The sequence below is a fragment of the Aethalodelphis obliquidens genome, unplaced genomic scaffold (assembly GCF_003676395.1).
Source record: "Aethalodelphis obliquidens isolate GAN/ISIS:26980383/991018 unplaced genomic scaffold, ASM367639v1 scaffold17, whole genome shotgun sequence".
NCBI classification, from domain to species: domain Eukaryota; kingdom Metazoa; phylum Chordata; class Mammalia; order Artiodactyla; family Delphinidae; genus Aethalodelphis; species Aethalodelphis obliquidens.
In genome coordinates, this window is record NW_020837961.1 from 7,251,150 (window position 1) to 7,264,337 (window position 13,188).

General features: G+C 39.7%; 1 protein-coding gene across 1 annotated transcript in view; it reads left to right on the forward strand.

Annotated features, from left to right (window-relative positions):
• Positions 1-13,188, forward strand: part of LOC113625975 (putative E3 ubiquitin-protein ligase HERC6) — a 44,298-nt gene that overhangs the window by 26,624 nt on the left and 4,486 nt on the right. Inside the window, 5 exon segments of the mRNA XM_027116949.1 lie at positions 2,472-2,496; positions 2,499-2,584; positions 3,197-3,271; positions 10,483-10,641; positions 12,719-12,862. Coding sequence (XP_026972750.1) covers positions 2,472-2,496; positions 2,499-2,584; positions 3,197-3,271; positions 10,483-10,641; positions 12,719-12,862 — 489 coding nt within the window.

Consider the following 13,188-nt stretch of genomic DNA (forward strand, 5'->3'; position numbering starts at 1 on the left):
TGTCTTTTTAATGATAGCCATTCTAACAGGTATGAGGTGATACCATATTGTGGATTTGATTTGCACTTCCCTGATGATTCGTGATGTTGAGCACCTTTTCATGTACTTGTTAGCCATCTGTATGTCTTCTTTGAAAAAATATCTGTTCAGTTCCTCTGCCCATTTTTTAATTGGATTGTTTGATTTTTTTTCCTGTTATATGACTTCTGTATATATTTTGGATATCAATCCTTTATCAAATATATGGTTTGCAAATTGTTTCTCCCATTCCATAGGTTGCCTTTTCATTTTGTTGATTGTTTCTTTTGCTGTGCAGAAACTTTTCAGTTTAATGTAGTCTCATTTATTAATTATTGTTTTTGTTGTTTGTGCTTTTGGTGTCATATCCAAAAAAATCATTGCCAAGACCAATGTCAAGGAGCTTTCCCCTGATGTTTTCTTCTAGGAGTTTTATGGATTTAGGTCTTCTGCTTAAGTCTTTAATCCATTTCAAGATAATTTTTCTGAGTGGTGTAAGATTGGGGTTCAATTTCATTCTTCTGCATGTGGTTATCCAGTTATCCCAGTTGCATTTATGGAAGAGATTATTCTTTCCACAGAGAGTATTCTTGGCTCCATTGTCAAATACTAGTCAATCAAATATGTAAGAGTTTATTTCTGGGCTCTTGTTTCTGTTCCATAGGTCTATTTGTTTGTTTTTCTGCCAGTACCATACTGTTTTGATTATTATAGCTTTGTAGTATAGCTGTAAATCAGGACATGTGATACTTCCAGCTTTGTTCTTCTTTTCAGGATTGATTTGTTTATTCAGGGTCTTTTGTGGTCTCATACAGATTTTAGGATTGTCTTTTTCTATTTTGTGAAAAATGCCATTAGAATTGTGAGAGAGATTGCATTGTGTTTATAGATGGCTTTAGGTAGTATGGACATTTTAACAATGCTCTCCCAATCCATGAACATTGGATATCTTTTCATTTATTTGTGTTTTCTTCAATTTCTTTCATCATAATCTTATAGCTTTCAGTGTACAGATCTTTCACCTCCTTGGTTAAATTTTTTCCTAAGTATTTCATTGTTTTTGATGCTTTTGTGAATGGCCAGTTAGAGTTTTAAGAAGACAAATAAGAATCCTGAGGAGTCAAATATTTTTAAAAGTAAAAGGGAAATGTTTGACATAAAATAATTGGAGATTTAAAAAGTAAGAAACTTTATGAAGACTTAAAAAGATGTTTGGTAATGGACTCCTTTTGTTTAGAAAAAGTGGACATTACAATTTGTAGTTTCATCATATTTTTCATTCTTGATATTAGTTATATATATCTTTTTTTTTTTTTGGTTCAGTCTTACCAGGAAGGTTTTTTGTTAAGACCCAACCTTTTAATTTGTTGATCTTCTCTCCTATATATCTGCTTTTTATTTCCTTAATTTACATTTGTAGATTTCTTATTTCCTGCCTTCTATCTCTTGGATTAATTTGGATTAATTGGATGTGATGGAGGCTTATTTATAACATTGATTTTCCAGCATTGCTTCTTCTGGGAAGCCTTCTTGAGCGCCTTAAGTCCTTCTCCAATCAAAACTGTATCCTAGGTGCCTGATTACTTGTTTTTACCTACTAGATCATGGGTTGGCAATCTATGCCCACGGGCAGCCTCCTGTTTGTTTGTTTTTCTTTTTCTGTACGCGGGCCTCTCACTGTTGTGGCCTCTCCCGTTGCGGAGCACAGGCTCCGGACGCGCAGGCTCAGTGGCTATGGCTCACGGGCCCAGCCACTCCGCGGCATGTGGGATCTTCCCGGACCGGGGCACGAACCCACATCCCCTGCATTGGCAGGCGGACTCTCAACTACTGCGCCACCAGGGAAGCCTGCCTCCTGTTTTTATAAAGAAAAGTTTATTGAGGCACATCTGTACTCACTTCTTTACTTATTGTCTAAGGGTGTTTCGTGCTACAAAATGGCAGGGTTGAATAGTTGCACCAGAAACTGTATGATCCCAAGCTCAAAATATTTACTATCTGAATTTAAGAGTTTGCTGACTACTCTTCTAGACAGTAAGTGATGTATAAACCAGGACAACTTTTAGCATATGTTTTGTCTGATGACTGATAAATAGTGTGTGCTAAATTAATATTCATTAATTCATAGAGAAAGGGATGAATTTGTCAAAAGTACCTTAGATTGTTTTGTGCTTTTATCCTCAATATCTAGAAACTGTTTCTAGTGAACCTGTGCCCTGGGAATTGGTTTACTAATCTCCACTGGCAATGTTTTACATCTTTTACAATATTTGTAAAAATTGGAGAAATTATGGATCAAAACATGGAAGTTTTCTAGAACTCTATTTCATCATTGACCAATGCATTGGGTTTATAGAGCTCTATTCTAATTATCTATATGCTAGCCATATATAAAAATAGATGAAATCACTTATTGATAGAAAATGAAAATCACAGGTCATATTCTCTTTAAGGTAAACAAAGCTAATTGTCAACTACCAGAAATACTTTCAACATAAATGAACTATCCATTTTGTTGAACTTTTATGAAGAGAGAAGAAGAGTGATCTGTAGGGATAAAAACCTGGTAAGAATATCATTTTTACTTTCTGAAGTTTTTCATACTTTAAAGGGGGAACACATTAGTAGCTAGGTAGGTATCTTTTTTGATAAATTAATATTTGAAAATTTCCTCATTGCAGTGCTGAATTTGCTAAAGTAGATGATCATGGAAAACTTAAACACCTTTCAGTCACAAAACAAATACATTTTCCTAGAAATTTGTTTCCAGTTAATATAGATTCTTACAAATTCTAAAAAGTGTGGAAGTAAATAATTTAAGGTGGTGAGGTAAAGGAATGAATGAAGTTTTCCTTTTCTTTTGATTATCAAAACTGTTATCTCTTTTTAATTATTAGCTACCTACAGAAAACCTCAGTCCCATTATTTTCAGTGATTTTCCATTTGTCTTTTGGTTTTTTTTGTTTTTGTTTTTGTTTTTTGTTTTTTGTTTTTGGCGGTGTGTGGGCCTCTCACTGTTGTGGCCTCTCCCATTGCGGAGCACAGGCTCCGGACGCACAGGCTCAGTGGCCATGGCTCACCGGCCCAGCCGCTCCGCAGCATGTGGATCTTCCCGGACCGGGGCACGAACCCGTGTCCCCTGCATCAGCAGGTGGACTCTCAACCACTGCGCCACCAGGGAAGCCCTCCATTTGTCTTTAATTTGCTCTCCAAAATTAAATTATTGCAAGCTGATTCCCATATAAAAATGCTGGTATGTATGTCTTACTTTTTTATTATGTAAAATGTTCAAACATATACAAAATATAGATAATGCTGTATTAAACCACAGCACAAATTTTCAGCCATCATTAACATTTTGCCATACTTTCTTCATTTATCATTTTTGTTATTTTTGTAATTGTTACTATTTTTGCTAAAGTATAATATTTTAAAGCAAATCCCAGGCCCAATTTCTTTTCACCTCGCCATACTTCAGTACATTATTTCTGGTTGCTTCACTTTTGTTCTTGCTGGGATTAATCAGTGGGTTCAGGTAGTGAACACATTCTTCCATTGTAATATTTCCCATCAACCTTTTTATAAATAATTAAATCACAGTTGGTGTACAATATTATATAAGTTACAGGCATACAATATAATGATTCACAATTTTTAAAGGTTATACTTTATTTATAGTTCTTATAAACTATTGGCTATATTCCCCATGTTGTACAGTATATGCTTGTAGCTTATTTTATATCTAATGATTTGTGCCCCTTACTCCCCTACCCCTATATTACCCCTTCCTGCTTCCCTCTCCCCACTGGTAACCACTAGTTTGTTCTCTCTATCTGTGAGGCTGCTTCTTTTCTGTTTTATTCACTAGTTTGTTGTATTTTTTAGATTCCACATATAAGTGATATCATTCAGTATTTGTCTTTCTCTGTCTGACTTCCTTCACTTAGCATAATGCCCTCCAAGTCCATCCATGTTGCAGCAAATGGCAAGATTTCATTCTTTTTTATGGCTCAGTAGTATTCCGTTGTATATATATACCACATCTTTCTTATCCATTCATCCATTGATGGACACAGGTTGCTTTCATATATTGGCAATTGTAAATAATGCTGCTATGAGAAGAGTTAACACCTGTCCTTCTCAAACTACTCCAAAAAATTGCAGAGTAAGGAACACTTCTGAACTTATTCTATGAAGCCATCATCACCTTGATACCAAAACCAGACAAAGATACCACAAAAAAAGAAAATTACAGGCCAATATCACTGATGAACATACATGCAAAAATCCTCAACAAAATACTAGCAAACCAAATCCAATGATATATTAAAAGGATCATACACCACAATCAAGTGGGATTTATCCCAGGGATGCAAGGATTTTTCAGTATACACAAATTAATCAGTGTGATATACCACATTAACAAATTGAAGAATAAAAGCCATCTGGTCATCTCAACAGATGCAGAAAGAGCTTTTGATAAAATTCGACATCCATTTATCATAAAAACTCTCCCGAAAGTGGGCATAGAGGGAACCCACCTCAACTTAATAAAGGCCATATATGAAAAACCGACAGCTAATGTCATACCCAATGGTGACAAGCTGAATGCATTCTCTTTAAGAACAGGAACAAGGCAAGGATGCCCACTCTCACTACTTTTATTCAATATCGTTTTGGAAGTCCCAGCAGCAGCCATCAGAGAAGAAAAAGAAATAAAAGGAATCCAAATTCCTTTGGAAAGGAATAAGTAAAACTGTCACTGTTCACGCATGACATGATGCTATACATAGAAAATCCTAAAGATGCCACCAAAAAACTATTAGAGCTCATCAATGAATTCAGTAAGGTTGCAGGATACAAAATTAATATACAGTAATCTGTTGCATTTTTATACACTAACAACGAACTATCAGAAAGAGAAATTAAGGGAACAATCCCATTTACATCAAAAAGAATAAAGAGCTAGGAATAAACCTACCTAAGGAAGCAAAATATCTATACTCTGAAAAGTGTAAGACGTTGATGAAAGAAATCAAAGATGTCACAAACAGATGGAAAGATACACTGTGTTCTTGGATTGGAAGAATCAATATTGTTAAAATGACCATACTAACCAAGGCAATCTACAGATTTAATGCAACCCTTATCAAAATACCAATGGCATTTTCCACAGAACTAAAACAAGTAATTTAAAAATTTGTATGGAAACACAAAAGACCCCTAATAGCCCAAACAATCTTGAGAAAGAAGAACAGAGCTGGAGGAATCATGCTTCCTGACTTCAGACTATTCCACAAAGCTACAGTAATCAAACCAGTACGGTACTGGCACAAAAACAGACACATAGATCAATGGAACCAAATAGAGAGCTCAGAAATAAACTCACACACTTATAGTCAGTTAATTTATGACAAAGGAGGCAAGAGTATACAATGGAGAAAAGACAGCCTCTTTAATAAGTAGTGCTGGGAAAACTGGACAACTATATGTAAAAGAATGAAATTAGAACACTCCCTAACACCATACACAAAAATAAACGCAAAGTGAATTAAAGACCTAAATGTAAGGCCAGACACTATAAAACTCTTAGAGGAAAACATAGGAAGAACACTCTTTGACATAAATCACAGCAAGATATTTTTTGACCCACCTCCTAGAGTAATGAGAATAAAAACAAAAATAAATAAATGGGACCTAATTAAACTTAAAAGCTTTTGCACAGCAAAGGAAACCATAAACAAGATGAAAAGACAGCCCTCAGAATGGGAGAAAATATTTGCAAACAAAACAACTGACAAAGGATTAATCTCCACAATATACAAACAGCTCATGTAGCTCAATATCAAAAAAAAAACCCAATCAAAAAATGGGTGGAAGACCTAAATAGACATTTCTCCAAAGAAGACATACAGATGGCTGACAAACACATGAAAAGCTGCTCAATGTCACTAATTATTAGAGAAATGCAAATCAAAACTACAATGAGGTATCATCTCACACCAGTCAGAATGACCTTAATCAAAAAAATCTACAAACAGTACATGCTGGAGAGGCTGTGGAGAAAAGGGAACCCTCATGCGTTGTTGGTGGGAGTGTAAATTGATACAGCCACTATGGAGAACAGTATGGAGATTCCTTAAAAAACTAAAAATAGAACTACCATATGACCCAGCAGTCCCACTACTGGGCATATATCCAGAGAAAACCAGAATTCAAAAAGACACATGCACCCCAGTGTTCATTGCAGCACTATTCGCAGTAGCCAGGGCATGGAAGCAACGTAAATGTCCATCAACAGAGGAATGGATGAAGAAGATGTGGTACATATGTACAATGGAGTATTACTCAGCCATAAAAAGGACTGAAATTGGGTCATTTGTAGAGACATGGATGGACCTAGAGTCTGTCATACAGAGTGAAGTAGTCAGAAAGAGAAAAATAAATATCGTATATTAATGCATATATGTGGAATCTGAAAAAAGTGGTATAGACGATCTTATTTACAAAGCAAAAAAAAGACACAGAGGTAGAGAACAAACATATGGATACCAAGGGAGAAAGGTGGGGATGGGATGAATTGGGAGATTGCCATATGACCCAGAAATTCCACTTCTGTGAATATAGTTGAATTTGAAAAGATACATGCATTCCACCAACCTTTAATGAATAATTTCATCCACTGCATTGTTAAAGTTTGAAAAATGGTGATATTTCTGATCTTATCATTCCTTCCAAAATTATTAACAGGAATTCTGTAAAGAACTTTTCCTTGTCAATCAGGGCCATTTAGTTACCCTGAAAAATATCAGTCATATATGAAGGTAGAATGATGCTTAATCTTTTTCCTTTAATAATTAAATGTTGCCAAATTACTGTATGTAGTGGTTGTACCAACTTATGTTGCCACGAGCAACGTATGAAAAGCCTCTTTCACACACTCTCACCGATGCAGTGTTACTAAGCTTTGTGATCTTTTCCAGATGTGATGGCTTAATCATGACATTTCAGTTTAGTTTTAATTATGTTTCTTATTATTACATAATGCCTGAATCCTATACTCTTTTTATTTATTTAGTTATGGCCGCGTCAGGTCTTAGTTGCAGCATGTGGGCTCTTCGTTGCAGCGCGTGGGCTTCTGTCTAGTTGTGGCCTGCGGGCTTCTCTCAAGTTGTGGCGTGCAGGCTGCAGAGCAGGTGGGCTCTGTAGTTGTGGCGCGGGCTCCAGAGTGCGTGGGCTCTGTAGTTGCAGCACGTGGGCTCTCTAGTTGTGGTGCATGGGCTCAGTAGTTGCAGCACGCAGGCTTAGATGCCCCGCGGCATGTGGGAATCCCAGTTCCCCGAAGAGGGCCCGAACCCGCGTCCCCGGCGTTGGAAGGTGGATTCTTAACCGCTGGACCACCGGGGAAGTCCCTGAATCCTCATACTCTTTAGCTAATATTCATTGTTCTTCTACTATGAGGAATACTGAAATTATCTAGTAACTGTTCTTTCCCACTCCCTTCATTCTCTTCCTCAATCTAGCTTTAGTTACTGCTCTGTTCTTAGTGTTAGTCTTTCGATTTTCGTATTTGCTTAAGAGTCTTGGAGCTTGGTTTGTCAGCCGCAAGTGGTATCTTCTCTTCCCGGATAGTGCCTGTGAGGCATTCAGTGAGTTTATTCTTCTGTTTGTTTTACATCTTTATTGGAGTATAATTGCTTTACAATGGTGTGTTAGTTTCTGCTTTATAACAAAGTGAATCAGCTATACATATACCTATATCCCCATATTTCCACCCTCTTGTGTCTCCCTCCCACTCTCCCTATCCTACCCCTCTAGGCGGTCACAAAGCCCCGAGCTGATCTCCCTGTGCCATGCGGCTGCTTCCCACTAGCTATCTACCTTACGTTTGGTAGTGTATATATGTCCATGCCTCTCTCTCGCTTTGTCACAGCTTACCCTTCCCCCTCCCCATATCCTCAAGTCCGTTCTCCAGTAGGTCTGTGTCTTTATTCCTGTCTTACCCCTAGGTTCTTCATGACATTTTTTTTTCTTAAATTCCATATATATGTGTTAGCGTATGGTATTTGTCTTTCTCTTTCTGACTTACTTCACTCTGTATGACAGACTCTAGGTCCATCCACCTCATTACAGGTAGCTCAGTTTCGTTTCTTTTTATGGCTGAGCAATATTCCATTGTATATATGTGCCACATCTTCTTTATTCAGTGAGTTTATTCTGCTTCCCACTTACTCTCCCTTCTGCTGCTTCTCTCGTAGCTGTATTGTTCGACACAACATTTGCATGCTGTTTTGTGTCTCGTATCGCCATCAGCCTGAGCTTTTAGTTATGTATCTATGATCCTCATCCCAGCCCCTACCCCCAGACATTATGCTGAAGATTTCCCAAACATTTTCTTTATTGCTGAGGCTTGTTTTCTAGGCCATTCCTCAGGAAAGGTTTGTATCTGTTTATCTATGATATTTGTACTTTAAAGACTCACACGGTGAGACATGGAGAGGTCTGGGACATCCCATGTACAAAATGAGCCATTTCAGTTATCAAACGTTTCCTTTATTTACCCTATTAATTATATAGCTTACATGACATTTTCCAGGAGCCGTGCCCCATAAATCTATAAATTCCATGTTTCTTTATAATAAGCCACCTAGATGGACAAGGTCCATCCTGCTAAAAGCGTTCTGTAGATGAGGACTCTTCCTTTAGTTGAGGTTATTAGTGTCTGTCATCAGCATGTTTACAAGGAGATTTGACTGAATCATCTCCTCTTTTGTTTCCCAGCTACCCCTTTTAAAAATTTTCCTAACATCCCTGGTAATGAGAGAAAATAGATTGTCTTTCCTTGAGAAGCCTAACTGCCCCGTAAGTGTCCTTTAAACAAGTCCTTCCCTGCTTGGTACTTTCTTCTACAGCAGCGCTCTATCTAACCTATCTACTGTGTTAATGAGGGTTGAGTGGACATCTACTGTGTTAATGAGGGTTGAGTGGACAGTGGACCCAGGCAGGTTGCATATTATGAAGCATTAGGGAAGATTTGAGGACAAGAAAACTCTAGTTGTCATTGTCAAGGGTGAAGTTAGAAAGCATACGCCAGAATCCTGTCTTCCAAGGGAGAGATGATGGATGTAGTCCAAATTGTAAGCTCCGAACTGTATTACCAATTCAAATGCATAAATGTAGAGAGGGGAAACCAGTACATGGAGAATGGGAGTAGAGGAACTGGAAAATAGGTTAAGCTGCAGGTTTCCAGTCCAGTTCTTGGCTAGGTGACAGAAGGGGGGCCTACAACAGGCCACATACACCTCTCCCTGCTATAGTCAGTGGAGGGCTTTGCTGGACACTCCCTGTCACTCAGAGCCGCAGGACACGTTGCTCGGCAGTCAGAATCACGACGCATCCCAGAGCTGCAGACTCCTGGACCAAAGGAAGAGAAGACCCACCACCAGGAAGGACCAGAAATGGCACTTTTGCATTTCCCTGCAAACCTGGAATTTCTTTACAACAAATATCTTAAGGAACAAGCAGAAGAATCTAGGAGCATCCTATATCACATTCCCAGTACTTAGTGGTGGCAGAGGTCTGGGACAGGGCTTTCCCAAGCCTAGAGCCACAGGCACACTTGTCTCAGATGCTGGTAGAGGGCTTATATGGGCAACCACACTCAGCCTGGAAACCTGGGATAGCACAGCTGTTATCCACCTGTCTTGCTGTCACTATTGCAGGACAGGCCCCAAGAGGGTTGCATTGGTTTATAAATCCTAAATACTCCTTTACTGTCCTTGGGATAAAGCAGACGCCCTAGAGGAGTGTTGAGGTCAAAGCAAGTCCAGCACCTGATTTCTAATCCAAGGGAGTTCAGCAGAATCAAGATTATGGGACTAAATTGGTAAGGAAATGTTGAGAATTCAGAAAAGCTACATGGAAGTACTGTATTGCGTGGCCAAGAAGAATGCTAGCTACAAAATGAGGCCACCAGTGACATCTTTTTAGGGAGTTCCCATGCAAATTCAGTAGATGGATCACAGGTATTTGAAGTAGAGGAGTGGATTTTCTCTGGGAAAGCCTTTCCTCTAGTCTTCTTGGTACAGCTGACACGTCTGAGCTCCTCCACTGCCCTTATATTTTTGAGGATTATGGTGGCAAGACTGCGAAGTGGATGACACCGGATGAATGCTTCAGCATGTTTAATACCACTGTTGCCTGTAAGGATTATGTTTCCTATAATAAGTGATCTGAGACTACTTAGCTGAGTAATCCCCTGTATACAGTTCCTAGATGCCACAGATCCTGCCATCTCTTTATCTCCCATAATATAGATACGATGTTCTTTTCCTTAAATAATTACAATATGAGTGTATATAGCAATGGTAGGCATACATGTGTGCTATATAAACTATGTTTATTTGAAATATTAAACAATTCCTAGTATTCCTATGAGGATTCCTAAAATATTTCTTTTTCTAGGAATCAGAAGGGATAGACTGCATGGATTTTGGGCAAATAATTCTGCGAGGAAAGGATGAATCCCCTCCATTTATGCTTGGAGTCAGACAGAGTCACCTAGTTGAAGATGCTCTGCGTCAGTTGAGCCAAGCTGAAGTCACTGACCTCCGGAAAATATTAGTGATGCCGTAAAAAGCCTCCTTGGATATTTTTACCAATGTGGGAGGGAAACGTTTATATAACGTAGCACAGGAAGAGCCTGTGTTTGCAACTATAGTTATCAGCCTAATGGTTTCCAGGATTCCTTGCTTCCCCTTCAGAGAAAAGCTATGGGGTGTTTAACTGAACACTGGGTTATGAGTTAACTATTAGTTACCTATGGCTACAGAAATGCTGCTTAATGAACCATCCCAAGCACAGTGACTTAAAATAATAATTGTATAGATCTGCAATTCAGCTGAGGGTCTGCTAATCTAAGTTGAGCTCATCTGGGTGGCTTTGCAGGTTTTGTCTATACTTGTGTACATGTCTGCGAGTTAGCTACGGATTGGCTGATCTAGGCTAGGCCCGGCTGCGGCAGTTTGGCCCGGGGCCCTGGTTCCTACGTCTTCCATCTTCTTCCTGGGACCCGCAGACGTGTTCTCACAGCATTGTCAGAGGTACAAGACAGGAAGCCCAGTCACATGACAAACATTGCTTTAGTCAAAGCAAGTCACATGGCTGAACTCAGGTCAAGGGCTGCCAAAATATACTCAGCCTCTTTAATGAGGGGAACTGCAGAGTCACACACAAGAGACCTGGGTCAAGGAGGGGTGAAGAACTGGGGCTGTGACTGCAGTCAGCAAGCAGCAGGTGCAACAGGTACTTTATCCTACCTTTTGGCTCTAGTTTTAGTCGTAGACCTTCCAGTATATTGGTTCCAGTTCTCGGCATCCTTCACTTCACCCTTTGTGGGCATCTGTAGGGTTTTCACTGTGCGGTACCTCAGATCATTTGCCCACAGAATAATGGCTAACTTTGTAGGTGAGGGCTGGCATCTGTCTAGAAGGGAGGGACTTTTCCTAATATCAGCCATGAGGGGAAGAGTTAAGTTCTCAGAGAAGTCAGAACCTGAGGGTGGGCCTCAGAGAGGAGAGGTATGCTCCCCAGCAGGGGACTCGAATGGAAAACACAGAAACTATTTTATAAGCCAGACTCTCTAGTTGTTGTCTCCCTCTGTACCTATTTTCCTTCAAATCTTCATTATGAGGAAATCAATAGAAAATGATTCTGCCTGCAGGAGATGACAAAGAGGTAAGAAGGCAAACTTCAAGACAAATCCAATCAAACTATAGCCTCTGAACAAGGCAAGGTTGTCAAGGCCCTTTATGAGCAGGTCCTGACCGTGGCAAAGGCGGACTTGCTAGTGTAAATGAGCAGAAATAGGAAAATCAGAAGCAAGTTTAAGTTATTATTGGGATCTCTGGATGGAATGTGAGGCAGACCCTTGGAGATGATGAACAATGGCCAAGGAGTTGGTTGATCACAGTGCCAGTAAGTAAGATCTTCTAGGCAAACAGAAGAGAAAGAGAACTCTTAGTGAAGCTTGCTGAGACTTGTATTAAAAAGATAAAAAGAAACAGACAGAAAGGGAAGGATGGAAGGAGTAGTTAGAGAGGTAGTAGGAAACCCAGGACAGCACTCAACTACAAAGCCCAGAGGCAGACTTTAGAAACGAGGGACCTGTTCTTATTGACGCCCACAAGAGCATTCTGGGCAGTCAGCTCTGAAGGTTCCTACAAAGGTGTCATGCCCAGGCTGATGGGGAGGGCTGTTTATCTGAAGTCCTAATGAGGGGAGAGGCAGGAGAAACCAAATGATTGTTGACTGGAGCCGAAGTTTTAAAGCCTGAATGATGAGAGGAAGATAAACAAGATAGAAGAATTGAGGAACTTAGTGGCCCAGGGGTTTGAAGCACATCAAAATTTGGTTCAAGACACTGGTCAACATAACTGGAGAATGCTGAGCCTCGCCAGAATCCCGCTTCACTTGGTTCACGTAGCCGTGGAAGGGACCCATGCACTCACTATACAGTAATCTGACAGTAAATAGGTTCATGGCATCTGCTGCTCAGGAGCAGATTGAGGGAGAGCAGAGTACAGTTAGGTAAGGAGAGCAGATTCTGGGAATCCTGGTGATGGCAGGTTTGAAACTTTTCCGTAAAGGTCAAGGCATTATATTTTAAATCTGGACCTGGGACTGTGTTCTCTTTCCTCAGGTTGAATTTATTAAAGGAATTCGTTCTGTGGGAGAAGGGGTGAAGTCCGAGTTCTTCCACCGTATATTTGAAGATATGACCAAGAAAGAATATGGGATGTTCATATATCCTGAAGAGGGTTCCTACGTGCGATTTCCTGTCAACGTAAGTTTTTAATTTGTTTTCTTATGGTTTTTTAGAACAGAAAAATATACCATATACTGTAACATGAACACAACATATACTAATGTGAAATTAGGTCACATAAAGCCTTGCTACTCAAAACACTCTGCACAGCGCAGAACTCCAGCGTTACCTGGAGCTGTTAGAAAAGCAGAATCTCAGGCCCAGATCAGAACATGTTTTTTTTTTTTTTTTTTTTTTTTTTTTTTTGGGTGGGGGGGCTTCCTCCTTTTTTTGTTTTCCCCTTTTGGGGGGGGGTGCCCCCCGGCGCGCGGACGCGCCCGCCCCTCACCGGGCCAGCCCCCGCC